Source organism: Sander vitreus, chromosome 17, assembly GCF_031162955.1.
Source record: "Sander vitreus isolate 19-12246 chromosome 17, sanVit1, whole genome shotgun sequence".
NCBI classification, from domain to species: Eukaryota; Metazoa; Chordata; class Actinopteri; order Perciformes; family Percidae; genus Sander; species Sander vitreus.
In genome coordinates, this window is record NC_135871.1 from 10766363 (window position 1) to 10787716 (window position 21354).

Here is a 21354-nt window from a genome sequence, read left to right on the forward strand (position 1 = left end):
AGAATTTCTTCATGCAGCCTCACATACTTTATCAAACATCTCAGTATGATCCACAACTAATTCAGTTTGCAAGAAATCCAATAAAGGCAACTGGTGGACTTCCCATAATCTTTATCTCATTCGAAACGTCAAACTGATAAATGTCTGGGTCCTAAAAAAAACAAAACATAAAACAGCATAAAAAAGTTGATAGTAAGCTCACTACAATCCATCCACAACAGAAGCTGAAATGACCTACTTATTAAAGCAACGGCTCAACTCAAAGTCTTACTTCACCTGCGTCATAGTCGTCATCCAAAATGGCTTTGTGCTGGAGCCTCTGCAGCTTCAACATCATGGACTCAATCTGAGAAGGGAGATACAATAGACAGAAGACAGAACAGATAACCCAACAGTCCAGAGGGCAATGCTCTTTAAACAGTCGCCACAGGCCAGAAGTGTGGGTGCAATGACCATCATTTCAAAGTGAGACCAGGCCAGTAAGTTGAGGACTGGGAATGAAGTTTAAAAGATCTTTATCATTATTAAGTGTCACTACTCCAACTGCATCTCATCAGCAATCTTTTTTTATTGCAAAAATACTGGGTAGTTTTCCTTCTTCTAGCCTTTAAATACATTCAAATGAAACAACCTGAGGAGATAAAACTTAGCTGTAAGGAGTTGAATGTTGAAGCATCCCGTGTAGTCTAAAGCTGCAGCAGACAGATAGACATATAATTGGACATTTTGGGAAATGCGCTTATTTGCTTTCTTGCTGAGAGTTAGATGAAAAGATCAATACCTCTCTCGGTCACGAGAGAGGTATTGATCTTGTCGTTTCTCTTAATATGTCAAACTATTCCTTTAAAAAGAACATGTTGATGTGGTTTAGAGTCTTGACTCTGAACCTGGTCTTGGAATTGATCTGATAAATAATCCTCACATCCGGAGCTAAACATGCCCACCTTAGTGTGAGTGCGGTTGTTTAGGAGGCAGTCTTGCAGCACGCCCTCGTACTTCTTCACCAGGCTGTCCCAGCCTTGGTCCGAGGCAGGCGTGGCGCTCTCGTAGCCGGAGGTGACAGAAGAGGCGGAGGCGGTGTCTGAGTCCACAGACAGTGAGGAGGTGATCTCTATGTCCAGAGATTGGGAGTCACAGTCAGGCAGGTCTGGCGTAACCTCCCTGCCTCCCCACAAACACTCCCGCCAAAACCTCCCACCTAAGGACAGCTCCTCTCTCTCCGCCTGGCTGCTTAGGGTGGAGGAGGGCACTGATTGGACAGGAGTTGACTGTTTTAAGACATTATGCTCAATGGATAAGGTTGCTGGCTTGGTTTGAGGTGAACTAGGTGCTTTAGTTGACTGGTTTAGTGGTTCCGGCTCCCGGGATGGTTTGGCAGTGGCTGCGTCTGTCCTCTGGCTGGAGTTGAGAGACTGTTGGATGAAACTGAAGCTGGAGTTAAAGGAGTCCTCTGGTGAGGACCGGAGGGCCGGGCTTGGGCTTAACCTGAGTTCATTCTGGCGCAGAGAGGACGGACTCTGGTGGCTGGATGTACCATTAATGGCACTGTAGTCCACCTGACGGGTAACAGAGCAGGGAAGACTCTTACTGTTCTGGAAGCTGCATGTAAGTTTATCAGGCTGTTGCTGATTCATTAAGGACACTTTGACAGCAGATGTCCTCTGAGCACTGGTTCCCTCGCTGATGTCAGTGTAATGTCCAGATTTTCCACTCCTAATGCAAGGGGTCCTCCCTTCCTCCTCCTCCTCCTGGCCATGAGTAGTGCTCTGTAGTCTGGACTGCTCTCCTCTCATGTACCCTGGTCTTCGGTGGAGCCTCTTACGAGCAGAGCCTCCAGCTGTCCCTGGTGCTCTGCCACCTGTCGATACAGAGATTAACCATTAAGCTGGACAACACGGTCATGAGGTAGATAAAGAGTAAGCTCATAGAACTGGCAGGATTAACTGTGCAATCATTGAGTACATCAGGAAATGTGCTAAATGCTAAATGTGCCAATTGCACAAGAATGTAAAACATCATATTGTTAATATTCTGAATGTGATATAACCAAACCAAAATTACTTTTCCCACACCTCTGCACTTACAGCTAGCATGGCTGACTGAATGAAAAACAACTTGTGCAGATGTTTGACATGTCCCAGAGTTATGCACCAGCTGTTGGGAAATACCAAGGCCACACAGTCATTTTGAGTTAAGACACACCTCTCTGTGGAGGAGTGGACTATATGAACATGAACAGTATTTCCTGAAGTTAAATTTGAATTGGTTTATCTTTGAAAGCACAGTCATGACCTAAACCAGAGGTTCTCACACTGCCGGGCAGGCAATGCTGCAGGGGTGGAGCGCAAGTCAAGCTGAATGAATCTGACTCGCGTTGGAACATAAAACAAACTGCTGTGATGCCAGCAAGGATGTTAAGATTTAAGTCAGAAAGATCAATTTAGACAGCAAAATCACAAGCTCATTTTTTGTGGCACGTTAGACACGTTTGGTTGGACAAATCTTTGAAAGGGAACAAAGAAAAGCGTCAAGCAAACACATCACACAAAATCAATACGATTAAAGCTGCATTATTTGATTTACTTGGGGCAATGGAACAAGCTTTAAATACAACAGTGACAACAGGCCCTAGGGCCAGCAGCACCCCTCCAAGTGATGCGTTTTGCATCAAAGGAGTCACATGGAGGTTTTTCTGCTGGCCTGTGAGCACGGGAGTAAGCTTCTCCTCGGAACGCGTAGCTCCTATGGCGCTATTTTGATGCTAACAAGCCATCACCTCCCGTTAGCATCCCATTGACTGCCATTCATTTTGGCGCCACTTTGACAGCGAATAACTTTACATCTGAAGCATTTAAAGACTTTATTTGTCCATTGTTTATTTCTAAAGAAACCCGACAATGTATAAAAGGCTTCATTACCTTGTATCTCACGTTATGCCTCCGTAGCAGACGTTTTTGTAAAAATAGGCTAACGATTGTGTCATAACCACGGGACTTACTGTCGCATAGTAGAGGAATTACCGTATAGTACAGGAGAAGCTCGCAGGCAGTTTCAACTTACATTAGCTGTTTAAGTTTAATTACTAATGTTAACTAGCATTTTAGTTAGCAATAATTAGCCTGTGTCCATGTTATCTCCTTACGTATACCTACACTCTCCGTCTCTGCAAGATTGGGAATGATTGAGATTTCTCTTGGCACAGCTACCAGAAGACTTTCAACTTTCAGACAGGTTGCTCACGTCACATTTACGTCGTTTCTCTCAGTTGGAGGCTGCGCTGTAACGCTCAGCCATCACCGGAAAAGTGCTTCTAATATCCTTCACTGGTCTCCGTCCAGAGCAACGGGATCTGTTGGTCCATTTTATATATGTCAATGTCTGTAGTTTACCATAGTTCTTTTACACATACCAACATTATTATAATACAAAGCTAGTTGAATTTCAGCAAAGGTCTTTATCAGACCTTTTTGTTGCTTAAAAACAAGGTTGATGAGAGCAGTGAGAATCAAACAAAACAGTAAAGTTGCAGCACTAAAAACATAAACAACAATTGCTCACTTCATAGACCTGAGAGGAACTACGGAGAACTGCGGCCTGGTCATAATTCTGTTTGGGTTTGTGACTATTAGCAACTCCTTTCACATGTACATTTGATTAATTGTTAATTTTTTTAGTATTGATTAGTGCAACTTTAAATTCAAGACAGGCAGATTTGTGATGGGAAGACACTAGTCAAACTGATCAAGCAAACATAATTTAAAATCAATTAGCCTATCTTCTTTTTTTTTTTTTTATTTTCCACTTATTTCAAAGTGACAGTGGATAGACAGCAAAGGTGGGAGAGAGAGGGGATGACACACAGCAAAGGGCTGGAGGTTGGACTCGAACCTGGGCTGCTGCAAAGGACTTCATGGGGTGCACGCTCTTACTGGGTGAGCTAGAGGTCGCCCCCAATTAGCCTATCATGCTCTCAGGTTCACTGTCAACAAAGTGGGACAGTCCTTATCTTTTGTTTGGGAAATGTTTAACTTGCTTTTGCACAGCAGAAAGGTGTAAAGACAAATGCAGGCCGTGTTCTTAATAACATTACTGATTTTCCTAATATTGTTACTAGATGAAAAACGCATTATAGGTTTATATAGTTGTGGGGGTCCCAGACAGAAATAGGTTGAAAACTGCAGACAGACATGGCCAACCCCGAGCTATGAGAAGTGATAAAACATCAGCGTAAACAGTATTTGTTCTGAAAGTGGCGCAGGATGATAAAGACCAGTTTGTGTTCAGAGCTGGACACCTGCGGCAGCTCCACATGATTAGTACATATAATGTGTAGGATTCAGAGAGGGAGACAGGCTGAAATGTTGGAAATCAACAGCCCCTTTGTGTACAGCTGTGCTGCTCTCTCTTTCACTTCTGGCTCTCAATTTTGCTCTTCCCACTCACACACACACTCAAGACACACTGACACATAGACGTTTGTACTGAAAACACTGGGGGCATTCATACTAGTCATTGTAAAACCCTGTTACACTTTTTTTTTGAAAGCATAATGACTAAATTATACATTAGTATCAATCAATCAAACACATCTGTACCAAGTAAGGAGATCAACTTGTATCACTATTTATTTTCTACAATGGGAGCACAGTTATTCAAATTCTGTGTCATTGTCTTCACATGTGGCTGTATGTGTAGACAAGAATGGAGGGCATCAAACAAACCACGACCACTACAAAGCCCCCCTGCTCAACCCCCCCATTGACCTCCAGCGATGTCACTCCTAAACCCTCTCATGTGACCTGAGAGACACAAAGACCCACCACTTAAGGGAGAGTTGGGATGTTAGACTGATTGGAAAGCAGGGTTTGTAGTGAGAGTAACATAGGAGTGTTCCCATTGTACCCAAGCTGTGTGTGTATGTGTGCGTCGAGTCTTCTGTACACTGGGACCACCGCACTAAAAGCTCAGGTTACATACAGCTCCATTAGTGTTTCTTTGCAGATGTGGCCACTGTTCCATAACCAATTTAAGAAACCCAACACCCTTCGTAGGTACCAAACACAACCATCCACCATCTGGTGTGATCAAGATATAATATAGAGCCCGCTCCAGAGAGTCAAAGAGCTCCGGAGCCGAAAGGGGAAGGATAGAAAGTGTTACTGTGTCCTCGTCATGCTTCGATTACACAAAGAGAGCTCTTCTCAGTAAAGGGGAAGGAAATGCCTCAGGGCCCATTGTGTGTGTGTGTGTGTGTGTGTGTGTGTGTGTGTGTGTGTGTGTGTGTGTGTGTGTGTTGGGGGGCATCTACATCTCGGTTGAAACCCGTTAGAGGTACAGTATGTCATTTGCTGCTTCCTGCCAGGCTTTGTGCTAAAATAGTTTTGACAGGAATTCCGGCAAATAAGCAAAAGGAGACCTAAAGTGGTTCAACAACGAGGGCCCACTGCAACAATAACAGCTTTCTCACTGCAACTTGTTGCTTATGTTGAAGAACCTCTGCACAAAGTGTGGGAAAACGAGGCATCTCAACCAGAAGGGTCTAGATTATTTACCTTTGGAGATTAAACAGGCCCTCCTTGGAGCCCTTAGGTTAAACACCACATCCCATTGGTTGCTGAAAGTACTTCGGCCAAAGAGCAGAGGAATGCAGGGGATCCCATGAAAACAAACATTTGAGGAACAAGCTCAGGACATAACAGCAGATCTGCATGTCAGCTGACTCCTGAGAAGAAGCACTGCTTGGTAGATGTGCAGCACCTCAACACTTGTGACCAACCACAGCAACAGAAATAGGGAAGTGAAAGTCTTTTGACTATAAATATAACAAATGGTTACTTAGATGTGAATCTATCAATCTATCTGGAAAATGCCTATAATGGCTGACAGGAAACTTTGTATGCCAATCCAGATTTAAATCTCTGCTCTGGTGAGACTTATAAAAAATAAAAAAAATAAAACAGCTCCACACTTTCTGTATGGTCACACGAGGATCATAAACCATCTGAATATGGTTGAGCTGGGTGGAGTGAAGCTACAGCAGCGAGAGACATTATGAAAATGAATACACCCTAAAATACTATTTAACATGATTCGTATTACAGTTAAATGATAACTTTAACTAACTGACGATTTGAGATCACTGTCCATTATACCAAATGAGTAATTGTCACAGAGCCTAATCACCCGATGCTTCCTATAACTTAGAGTTTTCCTATAACTTAGAGTTTTCCTATAACTTAGAGTTTGGATCATTTGATGTATTTAAAATGTCAACAATGTGTAAAAAAGTCTTTTCTTGTAGATGCTGAATTGTCCCACAAATTCAATAGGCTGTTAGATAATAAATTACAGTAATCTTACCAGCTGTTTACTGTGGGAGATGGGTCGCTGTGCTTTTGTAGCATGACATAATATATATAAATATCTGTGTCAAACGCTGGTTACATGTTTGACAGGGATATTTGTTCTACAAAATGAATAAAAAGTGCCACGTCTTGTTAGAAGAAATTGTAAAGAATCAAACCCTAAGGTATTACCATGATTATAGAGTTTAAATGTGCCCAGATTTGAATGAAGACAAGTAGTTATGGGCAGCCTATCAGAAACAGAAATATGTCACAGACAAGTCTGTATGCAAAATAGGCAAGTAAGTCAGATTATCAGATAGATAATATACAAGGGCGTGCCATCATAAGTCTCCACGTTGTCTACATATTCAGAGGGGGGAAACATCTTCCATAAGTATTTAGTCACTTTGCACTCATCACATGGTAGGGAGCCTTTGGGCCTCGGTGACCTGAATGATACAGACAGTTCATATAACAGACTTAACTGTGGGTCAATGTCAGTGTGGGGAACCAACTGAAGGACTCAAAAGCACACAGATCCTCCTTCAGACAGACAGACACTGTTTATTCAGTGACACTAACAGTAGCATCGCAGTGCAAATAGCAGCTTTTGTTTTGGATGAGTTTGTTGTTTGTTTGTACTGTTAATAGTAGTAAATACAATATTTAGACCCACTCTATGCCCACTGCACATTCTCATGTAAGGACCCCCTACTGCTATGTGTTTGCTCTTTAGTTTATTCCCATAACCAGTCTCATAAGAACACCTTCTTTTCTTTCCTAATTATTATACTTGTGATTAATCTCCTGATGAAAATTCTAACCAGCCTTCTGATCATCACCATCATGGTCCTTTCTGCAGAACATTTTGCAGAACGGTTGTTGTTAGAAACGGCAGTTGATAGTTTAAAAAAAAAAAGAAAAGAAAAGAAGATGCATTTTGTTACCTTCCATGACTTCGCAGTGGTGAAGCAGAGAGTTATTGTGACATCCCAGTCCCATCAGTCCAGCAAACATCTTTCCATTAACAACAAGCTGTTTGTGGGCACAAGTCAGAGAATATCAGATCCCGGCACTGCATGGAGTTCCATCGACCATGTTTTAGAAGAAGTGGAGCCAAGCAATGGGACTGATCTCATTTCCGTTGTGGAAAAATGAACCCAGGCTGTTATTTTTTTTTCCCCACTTTGGAATGACGTGTGTTAGACCGGCTTTTTACACGCGCTGCTTTGTCCGTAATAAACATTTCCTGACACGTATTGATACTCGTACTTCAGATTCTTACATTTCTCCTCTGCGGCAAACAAGTGGCTCCAGTTGCGCATGAACAGGCGGCCTAGGGAGAAAAGATCATGTCATGTTTCTTGTAGGAAAATGGAATAGAAATGGAAAACACCCATCCCATGGCGTGCTGTGATGGCAGAAGTAGGCAATACATATACATTGTGTCTCATCGATCAGTTGATCAGTAATCCGTTATGCGCTGCGTCGTGCGTCGTGCGTCGTGTTGGAGCAGCGCGAGGAGCTCCTACGTGTTCAGGAATTTGACTCCAGACTCCTTCAGCCCGCCTCATACAGTAACCACAGCAGGCTGAGGCAGCCTATTGCAGCGGCGGACACATCACCGGTTAACACTGCTGCTGTTTGTTTGTGTGTAGCCTACGCTTTATTTATTTTTGACCATGAGGACTGCAGCTGATTGAGGAAAAGAGCAATAACATGCTCATCTTACCAACCCCAACTCTGTTAAAGTCACAGAAACAATATTACAAGTTCAAATGCGCAAACTTAGGATGTAGTAGCCTATAATGAACATTATTTAGATAATTATTGTGTTTTGTATAGGCTCTGTTTTCAAAGTCTTAAGTGTAGTAAAGGATTTCGCGTTTAAATTAAATAAACATTACGCTATTACAAATCTAAGGTTGGCTAAAAAAAATAGTTGTAATTGTTGAAGACATTTATGGCATTTATGTTTTGTTATTTAGTTTTGCAAAGACAGCCATAATAAAAGTTGTTGCAATAAAATGACTCTTTCTTGTTCTCTTTTGTTGTGTCATAGGCCTATGTAGATTTATTTGCACTGCATTTTCTAAATGGAATAATTCAACATATATTTGGACACATCATGTGCCTGCACTGTTGACACTTTAAGGCAGACTATCCAAGTGTATTCTGGCCATTAAATATGTAGGTCAAGTAATTGTGTGCAAAAATGCATGTTATTTTTTGCATATTTTTAGACACCCCTAACATCCTGATGGAAATACAAAAGTCGTTCTTTGTTTATGGCGTGAGGGAATGAATGAGAAGAGACCCCACATAGAGCAGAGTCTTTTCATCCTCCTTCCCACACGTCCAAATGTTCCTTTCATTCAGCGTGGCTGGCTGATGGACAAGACTCAGTGATAAAGAGCTCAGTTCAGCCAATGCAACAGAGTGCAGCCTTTATACTTAGTTAGGCTACACTGTAGAGAGTTAGGGCGCTGTGCGGCAGAAGGGATGACATCCATTGCCACACATGTACTGTAGAGTGAGATCACCTGTCCAGTATTAAAGATTAAAAGCACTTCTTTGTTTGTCCTTTGGCAAAGAAATCTGCCAACTGCATGTCTTTGTCTTTTTTGTTTAGGTTATTGAAAGTTTTAAAAACTTGAAAAACTATATCACAGCGGGCATTTTGATTTCAAGTTTGGAAATAAACTGGTATGGGATTTGAAAAAAATGTTTTGTCCACAATAATTTCTCAGCCAGGATGGCTTCATTCAATAAAAAAGTAAATTCAGAAAAATCCAGTGGTTCCAAAACAATTTAGTGAGGCATTTTGACTTGTCTCACACAGGTGCAACTTATCAGGATGCTAACTGCTGTTGTGATGGTGACATAGGTTGTACTGTCTGTCAAAAATATTATTAATAATAAAAAATAAAAAACGGATGCTAATTGCTGCTTTGCAACAAGTGTGCCATAGCAGGAAAAGCACAGGTTTAATTGATAACATTACATCAAAAACAACTGCATTCCATTTAGGTGAGCTAGTTTCAGGGGCCTGGTGTTGTGCATGCTGGCTCACTGGCAAAGCTTACTGGGGCTACGTTTACACATGGCCGGCTATTTTCATAAACGGACATTTCACCCTCTCTGTTTTCAAAAATAACATCGTGCACACCTGTCAGTTTTCAGAAAAGTGTTCGTTTACACGAACCCGTGTGTATATGCCGTCAAGAGCATGCCAAACCTGTAGGTGGCAGTGTAACGAGAAACTCAAGCCCACGTTAGCCAATCAGAATCCCGAAAATAGCAACAATAGCAACGAATCACTTCCTCTTTCTCTTTTAAACAACGACGTCAGCTGCCTAAATCTCTGTTTTTCTCGGTTTACATGCAAACGTGCAAACAAAGTTTTCCTAATTCTTCACTCTGGCCTGGATTACTAAGATTATTTTTGTTGGGGCTTTTTTCCCCTTTATTTCAGATTGACAGTGGATAGACAGGAAAGAGATGGTGGATGACACGCAGCAGCCTACATGGGGCGCACGCTCTTACTGGGTGAGCTAGAGGTTGCCCCAGGCTGGAGTTTTTAAACGAAGGGCACAAACGAAGGGAAATGTCTCCGTTTGTCAAAATAACCATGTACGTGTAAACGGGCTATAGGACACTTGGTGGAACTGAGCCATCGTTAAATAAATGAGTTTCACCTGTTCACCTAAACCACTGACATTCACCTCATCCTGTGCCTCAGGTTCCCACTCTGTTGCTGTCTAAAGCTATACAGACCAGTGAGAGGCCATTACCTCAACAGACATTCTGGTCCGAGGCATACTGGAGATTTTCTCCGAATCAGTACAACATTCGGGTATTTTTGGCATACTGGAGATTTAGCTTTTGTTTGCATACTACATGCTACATTTTGGCCAAATCAGTACGCACTGTTAGTATAGTATGCAGTTTCGAAAACGGCCTTCGACTTGTCATAGTAGGAGATGCACAGGTGTAACTAATAACATTAACGAAGGCTTAATCCAGTGCCACAGTAAGTCGGCGCACATAGCTGCAGGGCCCTGGGACACCTAAATGTAATGCAGCCCTCGTTAGTGTTTTTTTTTAAATTACACCTGTGTTATCAAGTCATCTGGGTTAATCAGGCTTTTCCCTGGGTTTGTGGAACACTTATTGGGTGCACGTATTTGGTGGGGTTTAGTTTAGGGGTCCTCCCTCAAGGAAATGTGACGTTTTTTAATTCCAATTACATTTCTGGAGCATTATTATTACCATCTGCGTCTTAAACGCTGGAAAAGCTAGAGCAGATAACTCAAAAAGCTAAAAGACAAAACTTGCCAAAGAAGTCCACACATTTAGTCAGTTTTAATGTTCATATTGATTTTACATTCATTGAGCCCAAATCGGCTTGGGTGCTGCGCCTAAGCCTTACAATGGAAGGGAAAATCTTGACTATCTCCTTTCCATCATCCCTGCTAGTATGTGCATGTTGTCTACCAGCCAACACCATTTGCTGAAAACATCTATTTAAAAGAGAAAAAGCTGTTTTAGTTTTCTTGATACATTTTATAATTTCCACACGTCCATGTTGCAGCTCCCAATCACTGATAGCTACGCTGAATGGTGATTGAACCTATATGTTGGTCATGAGAGCTTCTTATTTGCTGTTTAAAATATTATTTTATTCTTAAAAACTGGGTAGTTAGCATGAGCACAGAGCCTTTCTAAGACCCATTTGAATACTTAAATATAACAGTAGAAATACACACTATATACCATCCAATTGATGTTCCTTGGTTGCTTAATTGATTGACACACCTGTCTCTCAGACTACCTTGATACAATTCAACAACCCATTAAAAAGTTGATCGAATAAAATATGTACAATAAGAAAAAAAAACAGAAAAACAAAAGTACTCCTTTCAACAGGAATAGCATTCCCTCCTAGAAGATTGTGGTTGTCCATAGGTAGTACTGATATTTGCCACCAGATGGCAGACTTAAATTACATTCAAACCTTTTCTCTCTCAATCTATATGAAAGAGCCTCTAGAGCAGTGAAATGACAGATGATCTTATTTGTGTACAAATACGAAACTATTACCAACAAAATACCAAATGTCTTACATTTTCATACGTAAAGCAGAATTAATCAGACGCAGATTTTTCATCCTAAAGCTCCAGATGACATTCTCATATGAGCAATTGCAGGCCCTGATGCACAACAGCTGCCATCCAGGATAGAGACTGGAAAACCTACACAGGGGCAGTCGCGTTGTGGTTTGATTAATCAGACTCACAAGAGCTTCAGTTACTGATTATAGAGTATGCACATTACTCTGTGGCCATCCATGAACACTGCTGAATTGTTTATCTGGATGGTAATAATTACCACCATCAGATGATAAGGAAACAGCAGGAAGATATCAGTTATGTGCCAGAAATACTCTCAGCATGCTCCAAAATGTATATCATTGCAGCGTGGTGAAGATTGTTTAACGGTGGAATGAGGGGTAATGGGTTGTGTGTGTGTGTGTGAGCCAGAGAATAGGCACGTACAATATACAAAGGTCACAATGTTCCTACTCCACACAGCATGCAAGTGAGTGCAGTGAGTGTGGCAATGGTTCTACCTTAGATTATCTGTGTGATAGAGAATACATACACATACAGACTATCAATGCAGCCTAAAGATTGGGAGAGCATGGCATATTTGGCACAGAACTTTTATTCAAGCAAAACAACTGAGGTCATTAGATCTTTATCAAAGAAAAATAATCAATTGTCTATTGTTACACTGTTTTTATTGTAGTAATAAAAACTAAATCAACCAGCGTGTCACGAACTATATCAAACATCTGTCAAATCCCATTTAAAAATGCATACAAACATCAAACTGGAGCGAAACCAAAGCAGACAATGATACCATAGAGAACATAAACAATGTTGTAGAAGCTGTGCAGGACTTAAACCACTCCTTCCTCCGGGTCGAGAAGTGTGGTCCTACTGGAGAACACGTCAGCCAGCATGTGTTTGGGGATTTCCGAGCCGCGGACACGCAGGGCGTAGCAGGCATCCTCCACTTTGCCCAGGCTCTGTCGCAGCGTGTGCAGCTTCTTGGACACCTCGTACGGCCCCGTGTTCCCGATGTAGGAGAAGCCGTCGTGGATCTGCCGCAGGAACTGGCTCAGCTGGAAGGGCGTGTCGATGTCGCCGTTGCCCACGCTGCTGATGCACATCCGCATCAGCTCGCCGGTCAGGTCGGCCACGCCGAGCAAGTAGTCGGAGGGCGTCACCTGGAAGGTCAGGACCTGACCTCCCGGCTGCAGGGCTTCAGCTGAGCCCTGAGATGAAAAGCACGATGATGAAAGAATAGAAAAATCAAAAAACGAATGTCCACAAGATTATGAAGACTTTTTGAGATGATTTTGGACAGATTGTGCGCAGACATTCTTATCCCAACAGGATTTATACACAAGATTGATGGTGACAACAATATTTACAAGATGTGGTTGTTATGTTGTGTAGCTCTGCTTCTAGTCCTGGGCTACAAATAACCAAAGTCCAATTCTTCTCGAGGCACGATGATGCTTTTCTACTAAATGTTCAAGTTTCAAGCAATTTTCCTCCAACAACAGGCACCCATCATCTTTGCAAATAACGTGGATAAAAATGACACAATGACACATAATGATTATAAATGCAGTACATAGTAATACCCAATGTTGCCTTTGTGTGCCATTACCACTGCTTTGAAAGGAACTGTAAAATGATGTAAAATGAACATAAAAAACGATGAGCAGTTTTTACCTTTGGACAAAGCCAGGCTGAGCTGAGCCCCTGTTGGCTGTAGCTTCGGTTTTGCTAAATGAAATGACAAAACAAACGCATGCAGCTTAACCACAGTCTTAAATTTACCTTTGGATCTAGCTTCTCTATTGTCATGAACACCAGTCTAGCGTTGATCTCCTCCAGGCTGATAAGGCTGCGATGGCGGATATAGTGCAGGAAAGAAACCGCCTCCACATACTCCTGGATCCCTGAAGCACAATGACATTGAAAAGAATCACTACAAAACATTGGAAAATACATCCAAATATTTCACCGCTCCAGGATCTAAATGTGCTTTTGAGTACGGTGGGCGCCTTTATTTTCTCCATTTATTTGTATTTGTTATTTACTAAAAATCACTACTATTACTAAACTTAGCACAAAAAGTAAGGAAATTTGTGTTTGGTAGATTATTTCTCTGTGGTAACAATGCTTTTCGGCAATACATCTTATACCGTTGGAAAGCCTGTTTAGTTTCCTTCAAATTGTGCCCCATTTGTAAGGAACATGCATTTGTGGGATGAGCAGCAGCGCTGAGTATGTGGGTTGCGCCCATGAAAAATTTGCCAAATCTTCTCTGCCAATGCCAAACAGCTTATTCTGCCATTGACTCGTTTGGTGGATTGGATGATTGAAGTTTGAAGAAACAAGACATATTGGCAATTTAACAATTTATTCATTTCACAAACAGGAGCCTCAGTAATGTGTGGAAGAACCATAAACAGCCACAACAGCCTGGCACCTCTTCCTCATGCTGGTCACCAGCCTGGTCACACACTGCTGTGGGATGGCATCCCAATCTTCAACCAGCATTTGTCGCAAGTCAGCCAACGTGGTTGTGTTGGTCACTCTGGCACGAACAGCACGCCCAAGCTGATCCCACAAGTGTTCAATGGGGTTGAGGTCAGGACTGCTGGCAGGCCATTCCATCCTCTCCACTCCCACATTCTGGAGGTAGTCTCTGATAAACCCCGCCCTGTGGGTGCGAGCGTTGTCATCTTGGAGGATAGAGTTCGGTCCCAGACTGTGGAGATATGGGATTGCCACTGGTTGCAGAATCTCATCTCTAATTTATATCTCTCTGCATTGAGATTGCCTCCAATGATGACACGCCTCATTATTCCAGTGAGGGAGATGTCGTCCCACACCATCACACTGCCTCCACCAAAAGGTGTTACTCTATCAGTGCAGCAATCAGCATAGCGTTCTCCGTGTCTTCTCCACACTTTGACCCTACGATCCAACTGCCGTAGGCAGAATCTGGACTCATCACTGAACACTACGTTCCTCCACATGTTCAGGTTCCAGTGCACGTGTTGCCGACACCAGTGCAAACGGGCCTGACGGTGAAGGGCAGTCATGGCAGGACTCCTGGCAGCCCTATGAGACCGGAGATTGGCTGCGTGCAGTCTGTTCCGGATTGTCTGGGCAGAGAGCCGGTGAGCCGTCGGCCCAGACATCCCCCGTTATATGGAACTTGGCCTTCAGTTTGGAGATGGTACTAGGGCTCACTCCAAATAATGCCGCAACTTAGTTTTGCAGAACACCAGCTTGAAGTGGATTCTTGGAGCAGACAGCTCCAAGAAGAATCGACTGTACTCAGAGTAGTAGGACCCATGCTCACAGGTGGGTGTACCAGAAGCTCAATACAAGTGTCAACAGCAAAATAACCTGTTTGGGAAAATGGCAGAGAAGATTTGGCAAATGTTTCATGGGCACAACCCACATACTCAGCGCTGCTGCTCATCCCACAAATGCATGTTCCTTACAAATGGGGCACCATTTGAAAGGGAACCAAACAGGCTTTCCAACGGTATACGATGTATTGCCAAAAAGCATTGTTACCACAGAGAAATAATCTACCAAACACAAATTTCCCTACTTTTTGTGCTAAGTTTAAAAAGGAGGTCAACTATGTATCAAATGAGCATAGCACGTAGAGTGTGTATAAACACTACATGGTATCTGCACAGTGTAGATCACAGATGTAGATAATGATTCAAATAAAACCTGCTTCCTGTCGCTGTCTTTTGATTGAACAACAGTGGCCATTTTTTGGAGCAGGCTGAGATGACCCCCTCGTTTGTTTTCTGGCCCTGTGTAAACAACAATCAAATAATCACAGGACGGAAGGCTTTGTGTCTGAAGTTTACTTTCGGAGCGGCAATTGAACTTCAAAGGGCCTCCTATCTCAGCGTGGCTAACCGCAGCGTGCTACAGAGAGGCGAGAGGAGAATGTGCTTCATCGCCACTTCATTTACCTTGACTTGACGGTTTACTCATTATGAATTATTAAAGGTTATAAACAGTTTGCTTGTTTCAGATGAGAGATTTCTGTCATTTTAATTCAACATTGCGTAGACATGAGTTTACATTCCTACCAACTGATTGTGAACTGACTCCGTTTTGTGTCCGCAGCATCCCTGTGCTATTTTTAGCTCAGGGAAAGAAGTGGGTTCATCAGGCTAACAGCACTGCACCTGAAAGTCTGTAGTTTTCTCAGGAGCTGCACCCTTGGTAAGCAGAGTGAAGTATGTAATATTAGGTCCTATGTAATATTAGATTCTATGTAATATTAAGTTCTATGTAATATTAGGTCCTAGGTAATATTAGGTTTTATGTAATATTAGGTTCTATGTAATATTAGGTCCTATGTAATATTAGGTCCTATGTAATATTAGATTCTATGTAATATTAAGTTTTATATAATATTAAGTTTTATGTAATATTAGGTCCTATGTAATATTAGGTCCTATGTAATATTAGGTCCTATGTAATATTAGGTTCTATGTAATATTAGGTCCTATGTAATATTAGGTCCTATGTAATATTAGGTTTTATGTAATATTAGGTTCTATGTAATATTAGGTTCTATGTAATATTAGGTCCTAGGTTATAGTAGGTTTTATGTAATATTAGGTTCTATGTAATATTAGGTTCTATGTAATTTTAGGTTATATGTAATAATTGTCACTAATAATACCATAATTATTTTTTTGAACTTTACCAATGATTTTTGCTTATTTAGTCGTGAATATTTCCTGTTAAAGAGAAATACTTGGTTAATACTTGTCATCAATGTTGTTGGGCTTTGAATGAACTGCTTATTAAAAAGGGACTCTATCCTATTTTCATGAAGGAAGTACAACTCATTTTTCAGAACCTTTATCAACAACAACAAAACACTACAAACATCTAAACAATTGCCAATGGCCCCACAGCTGTGACCCTGGGCTTAGAGTGAATACAACTCAGTCTGAGGCGGACAGGATATGACATGAAAAGGTTACGCAGGCTTTGAGGCAGGCAGGCGGAGTTCAGTTCCTGAGCTTACTGCCAGAAGCGGTTTGTGTTATTAGAAAAAAAAATAAAAAAACACACACAAAAACATGACTATAGATGTCTAAACAATGACTCAAGGAAAACTCAACTGGAAATTGGAAGGATTTTACTGGAACACAGGTTGAAAACGTTGAGGGCTGAGTGTGTGTATAGCCGGACTGGATGAGATGATGAATGGACCACAGATGATTTACAGATTAATTGAGCTTAATGTTTGACCACAGAGTGGTTCACCATGGGAAAAGCCCCAGCGGTACGCTTGTACACAGTCTCATAGCCGCAAGCTGGGTACAGCTAAAGAGCTTATCAAAGAGCCGCGCAGCCCTGTTATCAGTGGCAATTATGTTCACATTTAGCCCGCAATATCTTTAACGGTCCTTATATATATATATATATATAAAAAAAAAAGCCAAGATTATTTGGAGAGTCCGTGAAGCGAGCCCAGATTCAATCTAATCTAATAAAGATGATAAAAATGGGGGGGGGAATGGAAGCGTCTAATTGTAGGGGACTGCCACTGGTCACGTCGCTGAGGATGCAGCGCTGATTCCTGAGTGACCACAATCTAAAAATGACTTCCCCAGCTGCTAGATAACAGCTCACCCTCGCTCCCAGTAATGTTTTTCTCCAAACACTGCAGACACTTTGGCTACGCTAACAGAAACTGATACTGTTGCTAATGGGAAAACAAGTTTATCAGAGGGTGTGTCTATCATATCCAGGGCCTGCATTAAGGTCACGCTCTCAAACTATCAGTGACTTTGCAATCAATCAATCTAAAGCACAAATAGGATGATTGAGGTGATAGCAGCACAGCAGAGATAATTTGAAGTGAAAAGTTTTGACTCCTTTGCTGGAGCTTGTTTCTCAATTCAGGAATGTATTATTATATTGAAAGAAATTAATGCCAGACTTTATATGATGGGGAGACAACTTCTATTAAGGCTGGAAGACTCCAGGGGAACCATCTTTTCATGAATGGATTATTCAGCTACACAAGGTGGCCTTGTTAGAGAAGATCTCATTCAGCACGAGAGATAGGACTGATCGGCATGTGATCAAATGGGGAGGGTTTTTAAACTTGTAATACAATGATGTGCTAATGGGAGAGAATGCAGGACAATTAGGACTCTTTTTGAATTACAATAAAAAGGTAAATGAGATGAGAATTTCTTATTTAACACTGAAAGACAGATTTATGGAAAGAAGGATATTTGTATGCAGCTTTGTGGGTACATGTGTACTAGATGTGTCTAAATCTTTATGAGCATATGTTTACGTTCGTACACGTGAGTAGCTAAGTATGGGCATATGCATATATAGGGATTAGAACTAAATTCAAAGTACAGCCGGAAATGGCATGAGTTTTGCAGGTATTTGGTCATAAAACCAAAGTATTGGAAAAACTAAAGATTTTCACCTGCTGATGGTGCTACATGAAATGTTAAGAAGTCCCCATCGTTAATATAAAACAACCTGAGGGGGGGGCATTAATGTCTGTACAAAGTGTCATGGCATCTCCAACAATTGTTGAGATAGGTTTAGTCTGGACCAATGTGGTGGACTGACCCCCATCCCTAGAGACACACTGCTGGAAAGGCCAAAAAGTTAGCTTGTTGTCTTATTGTACATGGCTCTACATCCTAGCTACTAGCTGCATATTTATGCTAGAATACTCATGTTTCTCATTAACTGGATATAAACCTATATCTAAGATTATAGGCAGTATTACTGAGCTGGGTATGAGATTGATTCATCTGAATCACTACACTTAATTAAGTCACTTAAGATGGGGAAAGAAATAGTGCTTTACACTTGCACAACTCCTCCTCCAACTACTCCTTTTTTTAATGCAACAATACATACACGGATCTGGAAAGTTCAAAATGTCCAATTTGTGATTAAAAAAATTCCTCTTTGCTTATTGAATAAGCCAAAGACAATGACTAAATGATTTTAAGTTAATGGCATGGTATCTTTGCTGAATTATTTTTCTGAAAACTTAGTCTTCAACATTTTTACATGCACTCTCATGCAGAACTTCAATATTATAAGAGAATGAAACAATCACAGAGTTTATTTATCTTATTTGTCTTTCTTAAACAAAAAAAGGTCTACGGAATCTCACCTGCTGTGAAAGCTCTATGAAACTGAAAGATGTCCTCTCCTCTGAGCTCTTCAGCAATTTGACCGATTTTCTGCCTGACTGCATCCAGTTTCACGTCTGCTTCATTCAGAATATCCTCTGCATTTGGTACACTTCCAATCCAGAGAATAAAACAGAATAAAACTTTGAAATGCAAGACACACATTACTTTAAAATCCTCTTTAAAACAGAAGTTACATTGGGTTATTCCAATGCTTTGGGACAGTCCTTCTGTAGCAACACAAACAACAGTTTCCAGAAACTGGAAAACAGCTTTCTTTAAGTTGAATTAAAACTAAAACCACTGTAATAACTGTAAAATATATTATTTTTTTCCAAACTAAACTGCACCAATTAACACGTCTTGTAACAGTAGTATATACCTGGTCACTCTATGTAAAAGAAAAATGGTCCTCTTGCTTTCGATGGTGACGTCACGACTGATCTTGACAAGACGCTCATATTTGTCGTGTTTGGTGTCAAGCTCCTGTTGGAAAACTTTAGAGACGGAAACAAAAAGTTTAGTTTAAGTACTGATGTCTTAACTTACATGGAATACAGCAAATGTGTGGGTGGAAAATGCAATCAAAATGCTGGGGATGCAGTCACCTTTGAAAGCAGCAATGACAGGTGAGGATGGGTTGGCACTCGCATCACGGTCCTGCACTGCATCAGCATTTCTCCGGGGACATCCTTCACCTGACACGAGGCAAAAGTCAGGTGATACTGCAGTTTGGGTTCATTTTCTTTCAACTGGCACGGATCAAATTAAAGAGGCACTCCACCGATTTTGCACATGTAGATCAGTTTAGTCGTTTTTAGTCATTTTGGCTTGTGTTGTATTTAATATAAAGTCTGTGTTACAAACTGTGGGTATGGAGTTTGAAACACATCGGCGTGTATACCTCATGGGGGACTAACAAAAGACACTATAGAGTTATGTTTTGGGAATTGTAGGATCTAGCATTTTTTTGGGCTTGACCCATTTTTGGGACTAAATTCAGGATACTTTGGCCTCTGCTGGATTCATTTTGACCATTGTTTTTTTTAAAGTCCACAAACGTAATGAAAGTGTAATACTAAATCACTGGAGAACCTCTTTAAAGTGTGAACATGAACTTTAAACTTCTAAACAGATGTTTTTATCTGCAACAATTTTGATAATAGATGAATTGTTTATGGCAGTTTTAAATAAAATTAAAAAAAAGCTAAACAAAATGATTGGTTTCAGCATGGATATAAACTGTTTTTATCTATGGGTTCCAGCTTATCAAATATGTATAGCTGCCGATTTTCTTAGTTTTCTATGACAGTTAAGTGACTTGCCTTGGGTTTTGGACTGTTGGTCAGACATATCAAGCTATTTGAAGACATACTGTAGCTTTGGGTTTCCGGCATTTGTTTCTAGTCTTACATTTAGACCAAATTATTAATGAACTAAACGAGACAATAGTGGGCTGATTCTTCATTAAATGAAAATAACTGCTTGGGTTATAGCTGTCGTTGCTAGGACCACCACTTCTACTACTAACAAATGACTTATCTTGAGCTAACGTTGCAGTGTGATCTTGGCAAACAGTGCTGTAATAGCGGTGAGGCAGAGAGGCAGTTTAGACATCAATATACTAATCCTTTCACTGCAGTCTTAACAGCTAACGTGAGCATACCGCATGTTATGTTAGCTTGGTGTTTACAGACGTTACATCCCATGCTGCTGATGACAACAACCAACAGGAACGTTACATTTTGCTTAATAACGTTGTTATTCTTAGTAAAGTCTCAGAAACTGGACTTACCTTCTCGCCTATTCATGCCTTCAGCGTTGCAATGTCTGCTTTTAATAAACGTAACTATTGTAAGCTCGGTTAGGGTTGTATATGAACTGGTTTAGCTAGCCTCTGAAGGTGCTGCCGACCAACTGTAACAAGGCAGAATACTTTACATCTGTCATGGATTATCTAGCTAGGGCACCACACAAAACAGCTCCGTTTACACATACAAGTTACCATCTCTGACCAAGAATAAGCACACTGAATGAAGTATCAATTCCCTACGATGCGAAATAAATCGTGTTTATTGTTTTTAATAACAGGCATCCATGCGGTCCTCATAATTCGCGGGGCTTATGCGCTATTTACACGCGTAGCAGGAAATGAAAAGTGCATTATGGGAGATGTAGTTTTATATAATTTATTTTTAAGGCACAATCAAAAAAGCACATCATATTCAAGAGAATACAGATTGAAACAAACAACAACAACAAAATATGTAGGCTACATACTGTTGATGTATACCTGTGTTCTTTAAATGAAAAAAATAATAACCGAGCGAGAGATATCAATAACAAACGAAAGGAAATCACAGGGCAGAGATAAATAATAGTGAAATAAAAAAGAAGAAAAACACAAGTGGCCAGTCAGGAATTCGGGTAGGCTACATAGATATTCATACAGGTGTAGGGCTTTTTTGAATTTTCAAAATATTACACATATTTTTTTATATAGTATTACTTTTGTTTAAATATCCAGCAAAAAATAGCTGTTTTTTTTTTTTTTTTAATTATGGGAGATGTAGTAACATAACAGAATGTGGCATTAAGTTTATTACAACATGTCCCCAACTTACTAAAGTCATATTTGCTGATTGGTTTATTTATATAATTAAAAAATAATTTTAACTACAGGTCGAT

General features: G+C 40.8%; 2 protein-coding genes across 2 annotated transcripts in view; both read right to left on the reverse strand.

Moving 5' to 3' along the window:
- disc1 (DISC1 scaffold protein) overlaps positions 1-7920 on the reverse strand; it is a 51239-nt gene extending 43319 nt beyond the window's left edge. Inside the window, exons 1-3 of the mRNA XM_078272862.1 lie at positions 7295-7920; positions 945-1858; positions 277-346 (exon numbers count right to left, since the gene is read on the reverse strand). Coding sequence (XP_078128988.1) covers positions 277-346; positions 945-1858; positions 7295-7364 — 1054 coding nt within the window. The 5' untranslated portion in view covers positions 7365-7920. The remainder of the gene's footprint in view (positions 1-276; positions 347-944; positions 1859-7294) is intronic.
- A 4136-nt stretch (positions 7921-12056) lies between these two features.
- On the reverse strand, positions 12057-20801 carry tsnax (translin-associated factor X). Its single transcript, XM_078273429.1, has 6 exons — positions 20462-20801; positions 19275-19364; positions 19049-19163; positions 18648-18778; positions 13265-13386; positions 12057-12690 (listed from the first exon to the last, which is right to left on the reverse strand). The coding sequence occupies exons 1-6, from the start codon at positions 20475-20477 to the stop codon at positions 12313-12315; spliced, it is 852 nt and encodes a 283-aa protein (XP_078129555.1). The 5' UTR covers positions 20478-20801; the 3' UTR covers positions 12057-12312.
- Positions 20802-21354: the final 553 nt, after the last annotated feature.

Coding starts and splice junctions, on each gene's coding strand:
- tsnax (XM_078273429.1), bottom strand. Junction 18,779..19,048: donor CTTTTACATAGAGTGACCAG/GTATATACTACT, acceptor CTGGATTGGAAG/TGTACCAAATGCAGAGGATA. Junction 12,691..13,264: donor TAGAGAAGCTAGATCCAAAG/GTAAATTTAAGA, acceptor TTTTCATCTCAG/GGCTCAGCTGAAGCCCTGCA.